The following is a 19,151-nucleotide window of genomic DNA, read 5'->3' as shown; positions in this document are numbered from 1 at the left end:
CCAGCTCCTCATGTGCATACCCCAGTCATTACAACAAATCCAAAGTGTAGAACTCCTCCACAGTGCCCAATGTCGCAGTATTATCCCCTGGAACCTCAGGACATTTTAAACTGGAACAACCGAGCGGAGCGCCAGGAGTTCCGAGGAAGCACAACCAGAGTGATCAGTCCACCTAGCCCATTGTTTCTCAAATTTGTTACTGGACCCCCTCTTGGAATGTATCCTGTATTCCATCAAAATCTGAAAGTTAAGTGTACCTATAATTTCTTGCTTCGAGGGTGGTTCCGCGTCCAGCCTGTGTTTTGCTATACCCTTCCTAACTTGGTACAATATTTTCGCAATTGCCAAACGTCATCCGATCCCCCTCCAAATCACCAACATATCCCAGCAACATTACCATGGGATCCAACGGAATCTGCACCTCAAACACTCGTCCCGTTAACTCTGACATCTCTTTCCATAGGGTCCCCAAAATCCTGCATTACCAAAACATGTGAAAAATGTCTGCCTTTTCTTCCAGACACCGAGGGCACCTGGCATCCGCCCGTAATCCCATACATTTCAGAACCCAGGGGGTCCTATATACCCTATGTATCAGAAATAGTTGGGACCTCCTTTGCGCTACATTAATAGACAGAGTACATGGTGACCACAAGACAGCCTCCCAGTGGTCCTTGGGAATAGGACCCACATCTCTTTCCCATTTAGCTTTAACAGGTGCCATAAGATCGCCCAGATGTTCCGACAGTAACCTGCGATAGACCAACGAGATCAACCCTCTTGATGTAACTGCTTTCGCAATATGTTCCAACACTCCCGTTGCATGGATCGTCATGTCCAACCTAGCAGCTTTTGTCTGTACAGCATGACCGAATCTGTAGATACTGATAAAACATGTGGGAATCCAGCTGAAACCCATCCCTTATTTGCTGAAAGGATTTGAGTATGTCCCCCTCGTACAACTGACTCAGTCTTATAATGCCTCGCTGTTCCCACCCCTGCATCCCTTCCAATTTATACAATTCCCACAGATATGGATTCCGCCAAAGTGGAGTATATTTATTGCATTCCCCTATCTCCAACAATTGCTTACATTGCCACCACACCTTATGTATGAGAAACAAAGTGGGTCGATTACTCGCTAGCCTCTTATAACTGTGTGCTTCCAGTCCTGCCAGTGGATTATCCCCACCTCCCAGATATGATAGAATATGTGCGCTGGACCCCCATGTTTCCTCCCGCTCCCACCCCCCAAAAGTGCTGGCTCTGAGCAGCCAAGTAATACACCCATGCATTGGGCAGAGCCAAGCCCCCCTTGTCCTTAGGCAATTGTAGCTTCTCCAGTTTGATCCTGGGCACTCCCCTCTTCCACACTAGGTCTCTAAAAAGGTTATTCAGCCTCCTAAACCAATATTTGGGGATCCACACCGTGGAATTATGGATGACGTACAACACTTGAGGCATAAGGATCATTTTGATCAAATTAGTCCTACCCAGAACAGATAGTGGGAGCTTGTTCCAAGCCTCCACTTTGGCCTTTATCTTTGGTAACATTGGCACAATATTAAGGGACATATAATCCTGCACTTTCGCCGTCACCTGAACCCCCTGATATTCAGTGACAACCAGTATCGCAACGTCCCCAGTCTGCATAACCCCCGGATCCATGAACATAAGAGCAGATTTTGACCAATTTATTAGTAATCCAGAGTAGTTCCCAAAGCGTTTAATCAGGGCCATAACTAACTGTAGGGTGTGCTCGGTAACCGCCATGAACAACAGCATATTATACGCATATAATGCAATTCGCTCCTCCACCCCCCCCCCCCATATCTCAACCCCTGTATGTCTTCATGTTGGCGGTCCGCACATGCCAATGGTTCCACCACCAGAGCAAATAACAATGGTGACAAGGGACAGCCCTGGCGTATTCCCCTAGCCAACACAAACCGATCAGAGAAGGCACCATTCACCCTTATTCTTGCAGTTGGGGCTACATATAACAGCTTTACCCATTTTATAAAATTAGGACCGAACACCATTTTATCCAGGACTGACCATAAATATCCCCACTCCACACAATCGAACGCTTTATCAGCATCTAATGAAAGAATGGCTCTCCCCATAGGATTATCCGGAAGCACCTGCAAATTCAAGAACAACCCTCTCAGGTTCACTGCCGTTGACTTAGACGGCATAAAGCCGGCCTGGTCTCCATGTACCACCCCAGCCACTACTCTGGAAAGCCTAAGCGCCAAAACCTTTGCCATAATTTTAATATCCGCAGTCAATAGGGACACTGGTCTATAGGATTCCGGCATCTGAATATCCTTACCCTCCTTAGGCAGAACCACTATAGTAGCCTCATACATTGAATCCGGGAGCCGCCCCCTATCAAAACTTTCCAGCAAAGTAGCTAGTAACTGAGGTGTTAGCTCCTCCCCATATTCCTTAAAAACCTCTACCGGAAGATCATCCGGCCCTGGCGCCTTTTCGTTTGCTAGTATCCCTATGGCTGCCTGGAGTTCCTCCAGAGAAATAGGCTTCTCCAATGTCGTTCTCTCCTCCACTCCCAATCTGGGAAGACCAACCTTCCCTAGATACTCCTCCAACTTTTGAGGTGTGTGCTCTTCTCTAGAGGCATATAAATCCAAATAAAACTGCTGAAATACTTTCAATATCCTTCCTGTATCAGTCTCTGGCATTCCCCCCTCCCCACTTATGGTATGTATATAATTATTCTCCCTCTGGGCCTGTGCCATTTTGGCTAACAACCTTCCTGTTGTTTCCCCTTCCTCATAATATTGGCGCTTCAGAAACATCCTCTTGTTATCCGCCCTCTCCAACTGATTCAGTTTTAACAACCGCTGCGCCTCCACCCAATTCCTCAAAGTATCCGGCGTATTATCCACGATATGCAACCGTTCTGTCTCCGCCACCCTTTCCAACAATGTGTCCCCTAACTGTCTAGACCTGGTTTTTACCGCCTTAATGTGCTGGATGAACACCCCTCTCAACCATGCTTTCATCGCGTCCCACAGTATCTCCTGTGGCACTGTACCAGAATTGAACTGAAAATATTCCTTTATTAGGTCTAGAATCTTTTTATTATCTATCAACTTCAGCCAAAATGCATTGAGCTTCCAGCACCCCTGATCCCGCTCTGTCCTCCCCTCCATCTCCACCTTCATTAACAAAGGAGAATGGTCCGATAATGCTCTCTGTAGGTACTCTATCTGTTCAACAAAGGGTACCACTGTAGGCGAGCACAAAACGAAGTCAATCCTGGAGAGAGACTGATACGTTGAGGAAGCACATGAATACAGATACCGTCTTGGATGCTTATCTCTCCATATATCCCGCCAACCCATCTCAGCAATAAAGCGACCAAACACTGTTATCCCTCCCCCACCGTACCAAATTTATCCATACCAGTATTCATCACAGCGTTAAAATCCCCCATCAAAAGTAAAGGCACCTCCGGGAATCTAGACAGTTCTTCCACTACTTTCCTAATACACCCACTTGAAAAGGGAGGAGGAACATACAGCACCACCAACACACATTCCCAATGATAGAGAGAACAATGTAGCCCTACATACCGCCCCTCCCCATCCTGGAAGGAAGAATGACAAATAAATGGTACTGCCTATGTATGAAAAGACTCACCCCCCTGGAATAAGTGGTGTGGTAGGAATGAAAGCTATGTCCTATCCAGGCCCTATATATCATGGATGCAGAGTCCCTAGTCATATGCGTCTCCTGTAATCCAATCACCCGTGCCTCCTGTTGCTTGAGAAATTCAAACACCGCATGACGTTTCCTGGAGTCATGCAAGCCCGAACGTTCCAGGACAGACAGTTAAGTGATCCCATCAACCATCAACATAACCCAATACTTCGTACCCTGTAGCTGTATTTGTGTATATCTGACCGGCTGAGTCAAACTCCACTTCCATAGAGAAATCAGGGAAGAAGAATACTCTCACCCCATTGAAGGAGATATCTTGACGTTCTCTCGCTTTCCTCAGGATCTTGTCTCTATCCTTGTAGTGTAGGATCTTTATGAGAACGGGTCTCGGCGGTCTCCCCTGAGGACCGGGTCTGGTCGGCACCCTGTGCGCTCTCTCCACTGCAAACAGAGGAGTCAGTTCCTCTCTGCCAAATGTATCAATCAGCCATTTTTCGAAGAAATCATACGGATTCGTGCCCTCCACTCGGTCCGAAGCCCCCACTAGGTGAACATTGTTCCGTCTTTGCTAGTAATGCAGCCACAGCCTGAGAATGTGCTTGTACATCCAGCCGTATATTAGCAATAGCATCCTCCATATCTGATACTCTCCCCTCCACAGCAGTGGTGTGTTCCGCTACTTTTTGCAGATCATTTCTAAGCAACAAAATGTCCTCCTTCAATCCACCCATCTGACATATTAATGTAGTGCGGACCATGGAGTTCTGCTTTACTGCAGCAAAAATGTCCTGTAATGAGGGTTCCCCCTTTCTTGCTCCACTCTGCCCTCCAGCACCTGGCTGACCCCGCACCGCACACCTCCTCACTCCTCGTGTCCCCTGCCAAAGGGGAATACCTGGATCCCTATGAGGAGCCTCCAGCAGCCTGATCTCCTGCCGATTTTCCCTGTAGTGCAGCCGCGCCCCCTGCTCTCGGCGTGCGGGCGAACCGCTCTAGCTTCTCTGCTGCTTCCTGCCGGAGGCCTCTAGTCCGGCCGTCTTTCTCGCCGTCGCCATCTTCGGAGCAGGACCCGGGACGCGCCTGCAGCGATTTCTGTTTTTTTCGAGCGGGTCATCACGGCCGGGCACTCCAACACCACCGCCTCCAGATCGAGGTAAGGCACAGGGGAGAAAGTTTTCCCCAAATTCAGCGGGATATATAGGGCTTACAGGATGGGTACAGCAGGAGCTCTGGGCACATACGTCCTCTCACATTCACCGCTAGGCCACGCCCCCTGGGTGATTTTAATTAGTTTAATGCTGGTTCTTACCATACCCAGATATATATGTAGGAGTAGTCCCAGTTCTGGGTGTATGTGCAGAGTAGCTCCCCACCTGCCTTATCATGGCAGGTGGGCAAACACTTTTTGATCAAAATGTACACTAAACTATTGTAAGTAGATTTAGCAGTAATGCATATTTATTTATATTTAGCGGTTTAGGTTACATTAGTGTTCGCAGTGTGCTGTCGCCATCCTGTGGATATGTCATAAATATCTCTCATGGGAAAACCCCTTTAAATGTAGGTTAATATCCATATGTTTGAATATCCATATGTTTTTTGAACCGTTTTTATGTTGAGTACTGATGTTTTATTTAAGCGTTTTCAGACACATTTCACCACGCAAGTCATCCAAACCAACAGAACCAGTTGTGTCACCAAGAGAAATGGAGCTGCAGGTGAGTTAAGATATAAGCCAAGAGCTGCTAACATTGTCAGTTGTCAAAGCCATGAATCCCTTCTAACAAAAAGCTTCCACATTAGGTTCCTGTAGAATTTTTTGCCTACAATTTGTTTACATTAAATGATGATAAACTAGTGTTGAAAGTAGACTGGCATATGTGGTCAGTTAGTTGGACATTAGACCTAAGATTAGATGGCTTGTTAAAATCTGTTTTTGTCAAATGATTTGAATGAACATAACTGATTAATCTGTGTCTTAAATGAATAACATCAAACAACTAGATCTGGACCATTCTAGGTGTAGCATAAGATAAGAGGAAAACAGCTTTTTACAATTTCTATACATCATTCCATAGTTTAAATATACATAAAAGGTGTAACCCTTTTGACATTTTGAAAAAGCCCTGTAGAAGTAAATATGACCAACTGTCACATGCTCACCTTTCACATTTCTTATCGTTTTCGCATTAATGGTTCCATGGTTTTCGCCAGTCTTTAACCGCTTCCCGACCGCCCACTGTATATTCACGTTGGCACTTGCTGGGCTCTGTGCAGTGCCGACGTGAATTCACGGTGGGTGTTAAAAGCGCGATCCGGGTGTCTCAGAGTAGCGCTGACACCCGGATCGCGCTGTTATCACCTACCTCTGTTCCCGGAGATATGATCGGGACCTGATTAGTTCAGGTCCCGGTCATGTGATCGCAGGGAAAGTGTGTTGTAGCAACGAACTGGAAAGTTTGTTGCTATAACAAACTGGAAAGTTTGTTGCTACAACAAACTTTCCCGGGGACCGATTGCTGGTGCTGCAGTCGGTTACAAGGCAGAACCGGGGGCCATATAACGGCCCCCGGGTCTGCCATGCACAGCAGCCTATGAGAACCAGCCGGATGCTGGTCCTCATAAGCTTCCTGTCAGTGTGACTCTCAGCGTCACACTGACAGTTTAGAATACGTTACACTACCTAGGTAGTGTAATGTATTATAGCAGCGATCAGTGCTGCCAGACTTCAAGTAAAACAAGTAAAAAGTAAAAAATAAAGTAATAAAAAAGTTTTATAAAAGTGTAAAAACAAGTTATGAAAGTTACAAAAAAAAAAATGCTTTTTTTCCTATAATAAGTCTTTTATTATAGGAAAAAAATGAAAATGTTAAAAAAAAGTACACATATTTGGTATCACCGTGTTCGTAACGACCCAAACTATAAAACTATAATATTATTTTTCCCGCACGGTGAACACCGCAAATAAAATAATTAAAAAACAATGTCAGAATCACTTTTTTTTTGGTCATCAACCCTCCCAAAATATAGAATAAAAAGTGATCAAAAAGTCGCATGTACCCCAAAATAGTACCAATAAAAACTACAACCCGTCCTGCAAAAAACAAGCCCTTACACCGCTTTTTTGACAGAAAAATATAAAATTATGGCTCTCAGAATATGGTGACACAAAAAATAAATAATTTTATCAAAGTGATTTTATTGCGCAAACGCAGCAAAACATAAAAAACCTATATACATATGGTATCGCCGTAATCGTACCGACCCGCAGAATAAAGTAAAATGTCATTTATACCGCACGGTGAATACTGTAAAAAAAAAAAATACAAAAAACATTGTGAGAATTTATGTTTCTTTGTCACTTTGCTTCCAAAAAAATCTAATAAAAAGTGATAAGAAAAAATCACATGTACCCTAAAATGGTACCAATGAAAAGTACAGATTGTCCCGCAACAAATAAGCCCTCACACGGCTCCGTTGGAGAAAAAATAAAAAAGTTCTGGCTCTCAGAATATGGTGATGCAAAATGTGCAGAGTGTTCCAAAAGCAGATGAGATCGGGCGACCATTTATCAGTGTGACACCGGCCACATATCTGCGAATTATTATTTATGTACCCCATTATTATACCCTCTTATTATGCCCTGATGTACCCCGCACAGATTACATATACCCCCACATCATAAACTGAAATACCAGCAAAACCCCAAACAGAACAGTTGCCAAGCAAAATCTGTGCTCCAAAAGCCAAATGGTGTTCCCTCCCTTCTGAGCCCCACAGCGTGCCCAAACACCAGCTTACGTCCACATATATGACATTTTATATCCGGGAGAACCCGCTCAACATTGTATGAGTTATTTGTCTTCAGTGGCACAAACTGGGCACAACGTATTGTGCATTAAAATGGCATATCAGTGGAAAATTTAAATTTTCACTTTGCACCATCCGCTGCGCATTAACGCCTTCGCGCACCATGACTTAATAGCATGTCGTGGTGCGAGGGTTTATATATGGAGCAGACTCACGCGCTGCGCCCGCTCCATATTCTGCAGCTGTCAGCTGTGTATTACATCTGATACCCGGGACTAACGGACAGGAACAGCGATCGCGCTGTTACAGGAGCCTGTAAAATGACATTATACTGCAATACATTAGTATTGCAGTGTATTGTACCAGCGACCTAATGATCGCTCGTTCTAGTCCCCTAAAGGGACTTTTGGGAGGTTTCCACTGTTTTGGTACCTCAGGGGCTTTGCATATGCGACATGACACCCGAAAACCAGTCCAGCTAAATTTGAGCTCCAAAAGCCAAATATTGTTCCTTCCCTCCTGAGTCCTGCCGTGGGTCCAAACAGCAGTTTATTACCACATATGGCGTATTGCTGTAATCAGGACAAATTGCTTTACAAATTTTGGGGTCATTTTTCTCCTTTATTCATTGTAAAAATTAAACATTTCCTTTTTTTTTTCAGAAAAAAGTAGATTTTCATTTTCACGGCCTAATTCCACTAAATTCAGCAAAAAATCTGTGGGGTCAAAATGCTAACTATACCCCTAGAACAATTCCTTGAGGGGTGTAGTCTTCAAAATGGGGTCAGTTTTGGGGGGATTCCACTGTTTTGCTTACTCCAGGGCGTTGCAAACGCGACATGCCACTGAAAACCAATCCAGCAAAATCTGCGCTTCAAAATCCAAATGGCACTCCTTCCCTTCTGAGCTCTGCCGTAGGTCCAAACAGCAGTTTAGTACCACATATGGGGTATTGGCGTAATTGGGAGAAGTAGCTTTACAAGTTCTGGGGTGCTTTTTAATCTTTATTCCTTGCAAATATTATTTTTTTTAAATATTTTTTCAGAAAAAAAGTAGATTTTCACTTTCACAGACAAACTCCAATAAATATAGCAGAAGACCTGTGGTGTCAAGATGCTAACTGTACCCCTAGATAAATTCCTTGAGGTGTGTAGTTTCCAAAACCATCTCAATTTTGGGGGATTTCCACTGTTTAGGTACCACAACACCTCTTCAAACCTGACATGGTGCCTAAAATATATTCTAAAAAAAGGAGGCCCCAAAATCCACTAGGTGCTACTTTGCTTCTGAGGCCTGTGTTTCAGTCCATTATCACACTAGAGCCACGTGTGGGATATTTCTAAAAACTGCAGAATCTGGGCAATAAATATTGAGTTGCGTTTCTCGGGTAAAACCTTCTGTGTTACAGAAAATTTTTTATTACAAATGAATTTCAGCAAAAAAAATAAAATTTGTAAATTTCACCTCTACTTTGCTTTAATTCCTGTGAAGCGCCTAATGGGTTAAGAAACTTTCTGAATGCTATTTTGAATACTTTGAGGGGTGCAGTTTTTAATATGGGGTGATTTATGGGGTCTATCTGTACATAAGGCCCTCAAAGCCACTTCAGAACTGAACTGGTCCCTGTAAAAATAGCCTTTTGAAATTTTCTTGGAAATGTGACAAAATTGCTGCTAAAGTTCTAAACGTTGTAACGTCCTAGAAAAATAAAATAATGTTCAAAAAACTATGCAAATATAAAGTAGACATATGGAATATATAAAATAGTAACTATTTTGTGTGGTATTACTATCTGTTTTACAAGCAGATACATTTAAAATGAGAAAAATCATAATTTTTGCAAATTTTCTCTAAATTTTGGTGTTTTTCACAAATAAGCAATGAATTTATTGACCAAATTTTTCCACTAACATAAAGTACAATATGTCACGAGAAAACAGTCTCAGAATCGCTTGGATAGGCAAAAGCATTCCGAAGTTATTAAAACATAAATTGACACATGTCAGATTTGAGAAAATGGGGCTGGTCATGAAGGTCAAAATGAGCTCGGTCTTGAAAGGGTTAATTACTTGGCTGCAGGGATGACGTGAAGTGGATGGCATATGACCGCTGTGGCCAGTATACCTGCCATGGAACCATCCGCACAAGAGTAATGAAGGATTTGAAAGGTGAATATGTGACAATTATTTTTGTCCCACATTCAAATAAGATTAAAGTGTATGGCTAGAAGGAAAAAAAAAAGTTCAAACTAATTTTTAGTGCCATATAATAGCTTTGCCAGGACAAATAGAGGCAGAAGAGCTGCCACTTACGCTGTTCCATACACATCACTTGTGAACACTATGTATATCAGAGGTCCCCAACTTTTTGAACGTTGCAAGACCCTATCAATTACAACAGATGGTGTTTAGCTAAATATTAAAAAATAAAAAGGGGGGGGGCGTGGCCAGGCACGGATGTGAGCGGTCGCACTGAACCTTAGCTCCGTGTGCTGAACCCTGTATTTCATCCTGTGGAGAAAGTATTTCAGCCAAAATTCCTTACCTGTTGAGAAAGAAGGGTAGGAAACCCACTCGACAAAATATGGGACCCTCCAAGACATCGGGAGCGGTGGAAAAACTGAAAGAGTTCGCCAGGAACTCGGGACAAGATGGCGCCCGGGGGGAGCAGTCCTCGTCGGCACATGTTCAGGAGAGACGGCCTGCTGCACTCGCCGAGGCAGGGGAAGCGGTGCCCCCTGAGTTAACGCTGAAGCAGGTGATGGAGACGCTCCTGGCGGCGATTCTGGAGACACGTACCTCGGTAACAACGAAGGTGGAGGAGGTGAAGGTGGATGTCGGTCTGATGCGGCAGGACCTCCATAATCTGAGAGACCGGGTAACTCAGGTGGAGACAAGGGTTTCGGACCTGGAAGATGTGACGGCAGCAGTACCGCGCACGCTGAGAGACCTGTCGGGGAAAGTGGAGTTGTGGCGCCAAAAAGCAGATGATCTTGAGAATCGACTGAGAAGAAATAATCTGAGGATAATAGGTCTCCCTGAAAGGTCGGAGGGGCCTAGACCAGATGAATTTGTGGAGAAGTGGCTGAAAGACCTATTTCCGGATACAGTATTTTCAATGGCCTTTGCAGTGGAAAGGGCGCACAGAGTGCCAGCGAAACCACCACCACCCGGGGCAAATCCCAGACCATTGCTGGCGAGATTGCTAAATTGCAAGGATCGAGATTTGGTGCTGCAGGCGGCAAGGCGCAAAGGAGTGATTAGAGTGGAGAACACGACGGTGTCCATTTTTCCTGATTTTTCCCCGGAGCTACAACGACAGAGGGCCTCGTACATGCACGTCAAGAGACGACTTCGGGAGCGTCAGATCCCATATTCTATGGCGTACCCTGCGCGACTGAGAGTTGTGGATGGAGAGAGATCAGTGTTTTTCACTACCCCTGAGGCGGCAGATGAGTGGCTCACCAGACATGGACGGTCTCCTCGACGCTGACTTGAAGACCACGTTTTATATGAAGGGGACAGTGAGTTTACATGATTGCAATATGCATTTTATGAGGGGTCCCTATGCAGTGGATGTTTGATCTCGCACACACAAGTGTTCTTGATGTACTGAGTATATGTATGTACTAAACCTTGAAGAAGATAAGGGGAGAGGGGCAGATATATTGAGGCGGCATAGGAGTAAAATGTTATAGTTTAAATGACTGGATTAATTACCCTCACGTTTATCTAAGTTATAAGAAAGGGAACATGGAATCTTATATGGCTGAAATACATCTTAACAATGGGTGAAGCCATTGAAAAGGTACTATTGCTTATCTTGATTCCTCTGTGTTACTAACCTAAGCAGTGGAAACTTCCCCCGTTTTTATGCACTTTGCATTTTTTATGCCTTGTAGGCTTAAGCAGCTCCTGATGAGCTTAATTGTTCAAAGTTATTGGTTTAAGGTTCAAATCGGTTTTGCATGCCTGCTACATTATGACATGGGAACAGGGTCCCATTATCACTGCTCGCTGATTGTGGGGGGATGGTGCCCTCACATAGAGATATGGTATAGAGTGGAATATGGCGACGCTTAAATTTATGTCCTGGAATGTGAGGGGGATGGGAACGCCGGGTAAGAGAAATGTGATCTTTTCTATACTACGGAGGCACATGCCTCATATTATATGCCTTCAGGAAACGCATCTTACGGCAGATAAGGTGCATATGCTGGGTAAATCTTGGATTCAATGGGGGCGGCATGCTACTAGATCCTCAGCATCACGCGGAGTATCACTGCTAGCACATAGGAATTTACGCTGGGAGGCGTTACATACAAGAATAGATACTGATGGTAGATATGTGCTGGTTCATGCTAATGTAAACTCTGTCCCTTATGTCATAATTGGTATCTACAACCCGCCACAGGGCTCAATGAGTATACTCAGAGAGGCCATCACATTCGCATCCACTTATCAGGAGGCGCGAGTTATACTAATGGGGGACCTGAACCTCACCATAGACCCTCTGTTGAATCGCTTTACTGCTAGGTCGGGCCCCCGGGACCCCACGAGCCCCACTCCGCTAGCATCTATGATAGAGGAGATAGGATGGTTGGATCTATGGAGAGTGAGCCACCCGGGAATAAGGGAATACACGTGCCATACTCCGCAGTTTAACGCTCTGTCTCGCATTGACTACGTGATGGGATCTCCCGCCATTTTCTCAAGCATGGCTTCTATAGAGCACTTGCCCAGAGGGGTGTCGGATCATAGCCCGATTCTTTTACAGTTACATCAACGGGCAGAGGGAAGATACACCCATTTTGGTTGCAGTTGTTTACGGGAAGTGACAGAATACGTGACCAACTAGATGTCTTTTTAGAAGCGCATTCACAAGAACAAAATAGTGCACTGGTGTGGGATACATTAAAAGCGTATTTGAGAGGGTGCTTGAGATCCTCTATTTCCTATGTTAAACGTTCCTCAGCCAGACAAGAAATGGATTTAGCACAACAATGCAGGGGTTTAGAGGATACTTTCGTACGGGACCCATCCCAGGTTAACAGAGAAGCGTGGCTGGCAGCAGGCAGACAATACTTGCTTCTAGTCAAGGAAAAGGCAGCAAGAAGGATATTCTTCTCTAAACAATCCTTTTTTGAGCACGGTAATCAGTCGAGTAAGCTGCTTGCACAAATAGCGAAACAGAATACCATGTCCCCCCCAGTGCTACGTATATCCCAACCAAACCAGGGTACAGCTAATACACCATTAGACATACTGAATAGATTTGCAGATTTTTATGGGGAACTCTACACTTCGCAGGCACAGTATTCGATGGAGGAATTGAACTCCTATTTAGATGGGGCAAACTTCCCAGGGTTGTCAGAGGAGAATAGAATCAAGTTAGAGGCCCCTTTCTCGGTACAGGAGATAGAAGAATTCTTATCCTCCATGACAAAAGGGAAGGCGTCAGGTCCGGATGGTCTCCCTCTAGAGGTGTATATTAAATATGCAGATACTCTAAATTCCCAGTTATTAACTGTATTTGAGGATGCCTTTCAGAAGGGTGAATTACCAGTCTCGATGAGAGATGCCACTATAGTTGTCATTTTGAAACCAGGAAAAAATTCAGAGGAATGTGAGTCGTACCGCCCGATATCCCTACTCAATGTGGATTATAAAATCCTAACCAAACTTTTAGCTAATAGACTTAGTGGTGCTATCACAGATATTATTCATCCGGACCAATCCGGTTTTATCCCAGGCAAGTCAACATCGGATAATATCCGCAGAGCTCAGGTGGTGACCCAGATAGGGTGGTGGGAGCAGCAGGACTGGGCATTGGCCTCGTTGGACGCGGCTAAGGCCTTTGATTCAGTAGAGTGGCCTTATTTGTTTGAGGTCCTTCGCAGATTTGGTTTTGGCGAGAGATTCCTTAAATGGATTAACATCCTATACAAAGATCCGAAGGCATCGGTGTTGGTCAATGGGATTTTGTCTCCCTCCTTTTGTCTCCATAGAGGTACGAGGCAGGGATGCCCCCTGTCCCCTCTTCTGTTTGCAGTGGCCATTGAGCCCCTGGCTATCCGCATCCGTCTAGATGCGGCTTTTCAGGGTATTCGCATAGGACCACGGGAGGATCGGATTGGTCTTTATGCCGATGACATGATTTTGTATATGGCTAATCCAAACGCCTCCTTACCAAGAGCAATGACAATACTGGAAGAGTTTGGACGGTTCTCAGGCCTATATATCAATTGGAGTAAGTCATTTCTTATGCCCCTTAGACCCGATAACTGTGGGTGGGATAAGGACTTCCAGGGCCTGCAGGTGGTTTCCTGTTTTAAATACTTAGGGGTCCATATAGTTAGGGATAGTGGCGCTTCATATGATCTAAATATATATCCCCTGTTGACATATCTGAGAGATAAATTTGCTGTCTGGAAGGCGCTCCCTATATCGACGGCAGGAAGAATAAATTTAATTAAGATGATAGTGCTGCCCAAAATGTTATACCTCCTAGAACACGCAGACACCCTGGTCCCTAAACGATTTTTCAACCTGGTAAGCTCCTTATTTTCCTCATTTGTATGGGGGGAGAGTCGCCCCAAGCTTAAACTTAGCACGCTCCAACGCCCCAAGGAACAGGCGGGGGCTGCTCTACCTGACGTGTTCTTGTATTACTTGGCAGGCCAATTAAGATTTATTAAAACATGGGTGGCTGAGGAACCAATGCCTAATGCAGATCTCCACTTGGCCCATTTTCTTAGGATCCCCTCTTTGTGGCCCATACTTGAGCCGCATGGATATAGCCCTAGGCATTCCTTGCCAATAATTAAACTAGCCAGACAGGTTTGGTCACATGTTAAGAAAGTTCTGGAATGGGAGGACATAGTTGCAGAGCTGCCACTTTGGTCTCATCAGGGTCTTTCTCATTTTAGGGGGATGCAGGATTCTGATTTTTGGATTGAAGTAGGTATAACGCAGGTGCAAAACCTGATAGATGACGAGGGACATATGATATCAGCCAGAGAGATACAGGATACATTCCGGGTCCCTGAGAGAGACGCATTCCGCTGTGTACAGATTAGGCATGCTTTACAATCCCAGTTCAGGGAAGATCAGAGATCCATTTCTTCACTTCCACTCATTGGTATTCTGAGAACACAGGGACCAAGGGGGATGGTATCTGCACTTTATACTTACCTCCTATCGCATAGGGTCGCTCACGCTGAGATGTCGGTTGAGGTTGGATGGAGGGGTCTTATTCCTACATTATCTAGTGAGGACTGGGGGGAGGCCATGGGATCACATCTCTTGGTCTCGCCTGCAGCGAACAATAAATTGACGCAATTGTACATCATACACAGATGTTATATTACCCCCATCAGATTATATCGGATGGGAAGGGCACATAACACACGATGTCCTAGATGCTCTCAAGATCAGGCTGGCTTTGATCACATGATGTGGTTATGCCCAGTCATAGCCAATTTCTGGAAAGAAGTGACGCAAATACTGTCCTCAATTATGACCAACCCGATTCCATGTGAACCAGGTCTATGCTTATTGGGGCTGTTGGGAGAGAGAACCCGGACACACTATGAGGGTATCTTCCTGCGAGAAGCCCTGTTCTTAGCCAGAAAAGCGATAGCCATCCGATGGATGGGGGACAATTTTCCGGATACATCACAATGGAAAAGCCTGGTCAATGCTATTCTCCCATATGAAAATATAGTATATAAACATAGAGGATGTCAATATAAATTCTTGAAAATCTGGGGAGAGTGGTGCTCCTCACCTCTTGCCTCCTTCAGCGTGGGCGACCTTAGAGAATCCTTACCACTTCAAGTAGGAGGGATCTGAGATCTATTTGACCGGGTATTTAATGCCCTAGGTGTGAGAATGGAGCTTGGTTCTGGTAAATAACTGCGACCTGTATGTCTACAGAATCACAAATAAGTGTGACACTGACCTGCCTGCGTGCAGTGAATATTTGGAGTCTCCTGTGACTCGCCTTCATGTATAAATGTAAATTGCAAACTCTTGTTTCTAATGTGTATTCATGGTATGCAGGAATGTTAATGTCATTATTGTGTTTCCATTTGCTGATGATTTTTGTATGTACTTTTACAATAAACCGAGTTTAAAAAAAAAAAAAAAAAAAAAAAAAAAAAGGGCTATTAAAGGTCTGACCGATGAGATATGGCTTTTACCCTAGTACCCAAGATTCTAGTGTATATAGTGATTAAAAAGGCAAAGATTTTAAAAATTATGGTTGGAAGTGTGATCATCTTTGCAGATACAGTTGTAAGGTCCAGAATTATTTGGACAGTGACACAATCTTCATGATTTGGGCTCTGCATGCCACCACATTGGATTTGAAATGAAACAACTGAGATGCAATTGAAGTGTAGACTTTCAGGTTTAATTCAAGGGGTTGAACAAAAATATTCTGTGAAACGTTTAGGAATTGCAACCATTTTTCTACACTGCCGCCTCATTTCAGGGGCTCAAAAGTGATAGGACAAATTAACAGGGAAAAAGTAGAGCCAAGATCCAGCGCTGAGTGTAAGTAAAAAGGAACTCCTGTTCCAATTTTATTGGTATAACAAAAATAAAATGAACTATATAAAATTAGTTCTGTAGTATAGCAGAGTACAAAGATGAGAGATGGGTGAAGGATCAGAATAAACCCCGTTGAATTGAATCCGGGCGCTGTCTGTTCTCGGACTCAACTTATGGTGAGCTGGAGGATTACCTCCCCCCCCCCTCTTCCCTATTTGTCATTTTTGTGGACAAATTAACATTACCATAAATAAGATGTTTTTTTTTTAATACTTTGTAGAGAATCCTTTGTAGGCAATAACTGCCTGAACTCTGGAGCCCATGGACATCACCAAACACTGGGTTTCCTCCTTTGTGATGCTTTGCCAGGCCTTTACTGCAGCTGTCTTTAGTTGTCGCTTGTTTGTGGGTCTTTCTGCCTTAAGTTTTGTCTTAAGCAAGTGAAATGCCTACTTGATCGGGTTGAGCTTTGGTGATTGACTCGGCCATTGCAGAATATTCCATTTCTTTGCCTTAAAAAACTCTTGGGTTGCTTTACGTTTTGGGTCATTGTAAAGCCACGTCCAATCAACCTTGCTGCATTTGGTTGAATCTGAGAAAGTATATCCCTGAACACTTCAGAATTCATCCGGCTGCTTCTGTCTTCAGTCACATCATCAATAAACACTAGTGACCCAGTGCCTTTGGCAGCCATGCATGCCCTTGCCATCACGCCGCCTCCACCATGTTTTACAGAGGATCTGGTGTGCTTTTGATCATGAGCCGTTCCGAGCCTTCTCCATACTTTCTTCCTCCCATCATTCTGGTACAGGTTGATCTTAGTTTTATCTGTCCAAAGAATGCTGTTCCAGAACTGGGCAGGCTTCTTTAGATGTTATTTGGCAAAGTCTAATCTGGGCTTTCTATTTTTGAGGCTGATTAATGGTTTGCACCTTGTGGTGAACTCTCTGTATTTGCTCTCATGAAGTCTTCTCTTTATGGTAGACTTAGATACTGATACACCTACTTCCAGAAGAGTGTTCTTCACTTGGGTAGATGTTGTGAAGGGGTTTTTCTTCACTATGGAAAGGATTCTGCGACCATCCACCACTGTTGTCTTCCATGGAAGTCCGGGCCTTTTGTTCACAAGATCACCAGTGCGCTCTTTTTTTTCCAGAATATACCAAACTGTTGATTTGGCCACTCCTAACGTTTGTGCTATATCTCTGATGGACTTCTTCGTTTTTTTCAACCTATCTATGGTCTGTTTCACTTGCATTGAGAGCTCCTTCGACCTCATGTTGTGGGTTCACAGCAACAGCTTGCAAATGCCACATCTGGAATCAACTCCAGACCTTTTACCTGTTTAATTGATGATGGATTAACGAGGGAATAGCCCATGCAACCCATTAAATAGCTTTTGAGATAATTGTCCAATTACCTTTGGTCCCTTGAACAAGAGGCAGCTACATATTAAAGAGCTGTAATTCCTAAACTCTTCCTCTAATTAAGATGTGAATACCCTCGAATTAAAGCCGAGAGTCTGCACTTTAAGCCCATATTGATTATATAACGGTATATTCAATATGTTTTGGTAAACTGCCTAAACTGGTGTCACTGTCCAAATAATTCTGGACCTAACTGTATAGTAAAACCTCTCTAAAAGCTCTGCCACCTCTCTGCCCATTTTCCCCCACAAACGTGTGCTCGGCCAAGATGCATGTTTATTCATTAGGAGAGAGGGAGACAAGCTATTGTCAGACACTTTTGGTAGAGGGTTGTCTAGGGCAGAGCATAATTAAAAACACACAATCCTAATTTTGCCTGACCTCTATAGGTATGTTTAGCGCTAAACTGTTAAATTACATAACTGAAAAGTGCACTCTTTCCATGTACTTTGAGCTAGAATAAGATTATTCAGACTGTAACTGGTGATATTTTCTTTCCCACAGACTACACTGTATGGCAAACTGGTAGCAGCTAGGCAAAAAATTGCCAGTGAGAAGGATATACCACCGGCTGTATTAGCTACCAACAAGGTGCTTGTGGATATGGCTAAAATTAGGTAATTTGTTCTCTTGCTTAATTTCCTAATTTAAATTTTTTTTTTTAAATGGTCTCATCCTATCCTAAAAAATCCTAATGTAGAAGTTACTGACCTGGGGCACTGTAAAAGAAGAAATCCTTTCAAAACATGTTTTTAAGTGGTGGTGGTGTGGAAAGGCACAAATATTATTAAAGTACACAAATAGCAATTATATTTCAGCTAAAGGGGTATTCACAGAATCCGCAATTATCACCTATTCATAACATAGGGGATAAGTTTCTGTTCGCTGGGAACCCCACCAATCACGAGAACGTGGTCCCAAGACCTCGTCCTTCCCGAATGACCGAAGCGAGAAAAACTTTGAAAGGATTAGTGGACAAGTGCGCGTGCCAATCAATTTCTTTGGGAATGACAGCCAAACAAAGCGCTTTACCGCTTCTGTCAGTCCCATAGACATTGAATAGTATGCCAGGGTGAATTCCTGACTACTGCCCCATTCAAGCGCCTCCTCACTGCAGGGGGGGCAGTGAGGAGAAAGGGTGGGCTCGGATCCCCCGTTCTAGCTATCTGTAGGGTTCCCAGACACTTATCAACTATCCTGTGACGGAGAAGTCGTGTCTTTTGTTAGATCCCACTCCAGCAGGGTTAAAAAAAAAAAAAAAAAGTACTTACCTAGTACTCCTAGCACCAACACCTTGAAACGGAATGCTAGTGGTGGATGAGTAATTTATGCCCTCAGCTCTTAACCAGTATTTCAGGACAATGCTGATAATCCAGCATGGTCATCTCTAGCGCTTGTCTGGTTGCGCCCAGAGCTTGCAAAGAATGACTATTGGGGAGTCTCAAAGATAATGGAAAGTCTGTCTTTAGCTCTATAGTTTCCCTTTAAACATATCCTTTAATTAAAAAAAAAAAATCATGATACATTACATACAATTATTCAAAATAACTAAAAGATAAAACCATATTGTAGAATATATTGGGATTGGGAATATGCTGCAAAACCCCAGCTCAGTCTGGATACATTACACGTACTGACTACCTATCAAACACACAAACAGTGGCTTCAT

The 19,151-nt window shown here is 43.8% G+C and overlaps 1 protein-coding gene across 2 annotated transcripts in view; it reads left to right on the top strand.

The window, feature by feature from the left end:
• WRN (WRN RecQ like helicase) overlaps positions 1–19,151 on the top strand; it is a 202,259-nt gene that overhangs the window by 117,684 nt on the left and 65,424 nt on the right. For both annotated transcript variants that reach the window (XM_075862190.1, XM_075862182.1), the window contains 2 exons: positions 5,330–5,408; positions 17,987–18,099. In XM_075862190.1, the coding sequence (XP_075718305.1) occupies positions 5,330–5,408; positions 17,987–18,099 (192 nt within the window). The remainder of the gene's footprint in view (positions 1–5,329; positions 5,409–17,986; positions 18,100–19,151) is intronic.

This window comes from Rhinoderma darwinii, chromosome 1 (assembly GCF_050947455.1).
Source record: "Rhinoderma darwinii isolate aRhiDar2 chromosome 1, aRhiDar2.hap1, whole genome shotgun sequence".
NCBI classification, from domain to species: domain Eukaryota; kingdom Metazoa; phylum Chordata; class Amphibia; order Anura; family Rhinodermatidae; genus Rhinoderma; species Rhinoderma darwinii.
This window is presented reverse-complemented; position numbering and strand designations above follow the sequence as displayed.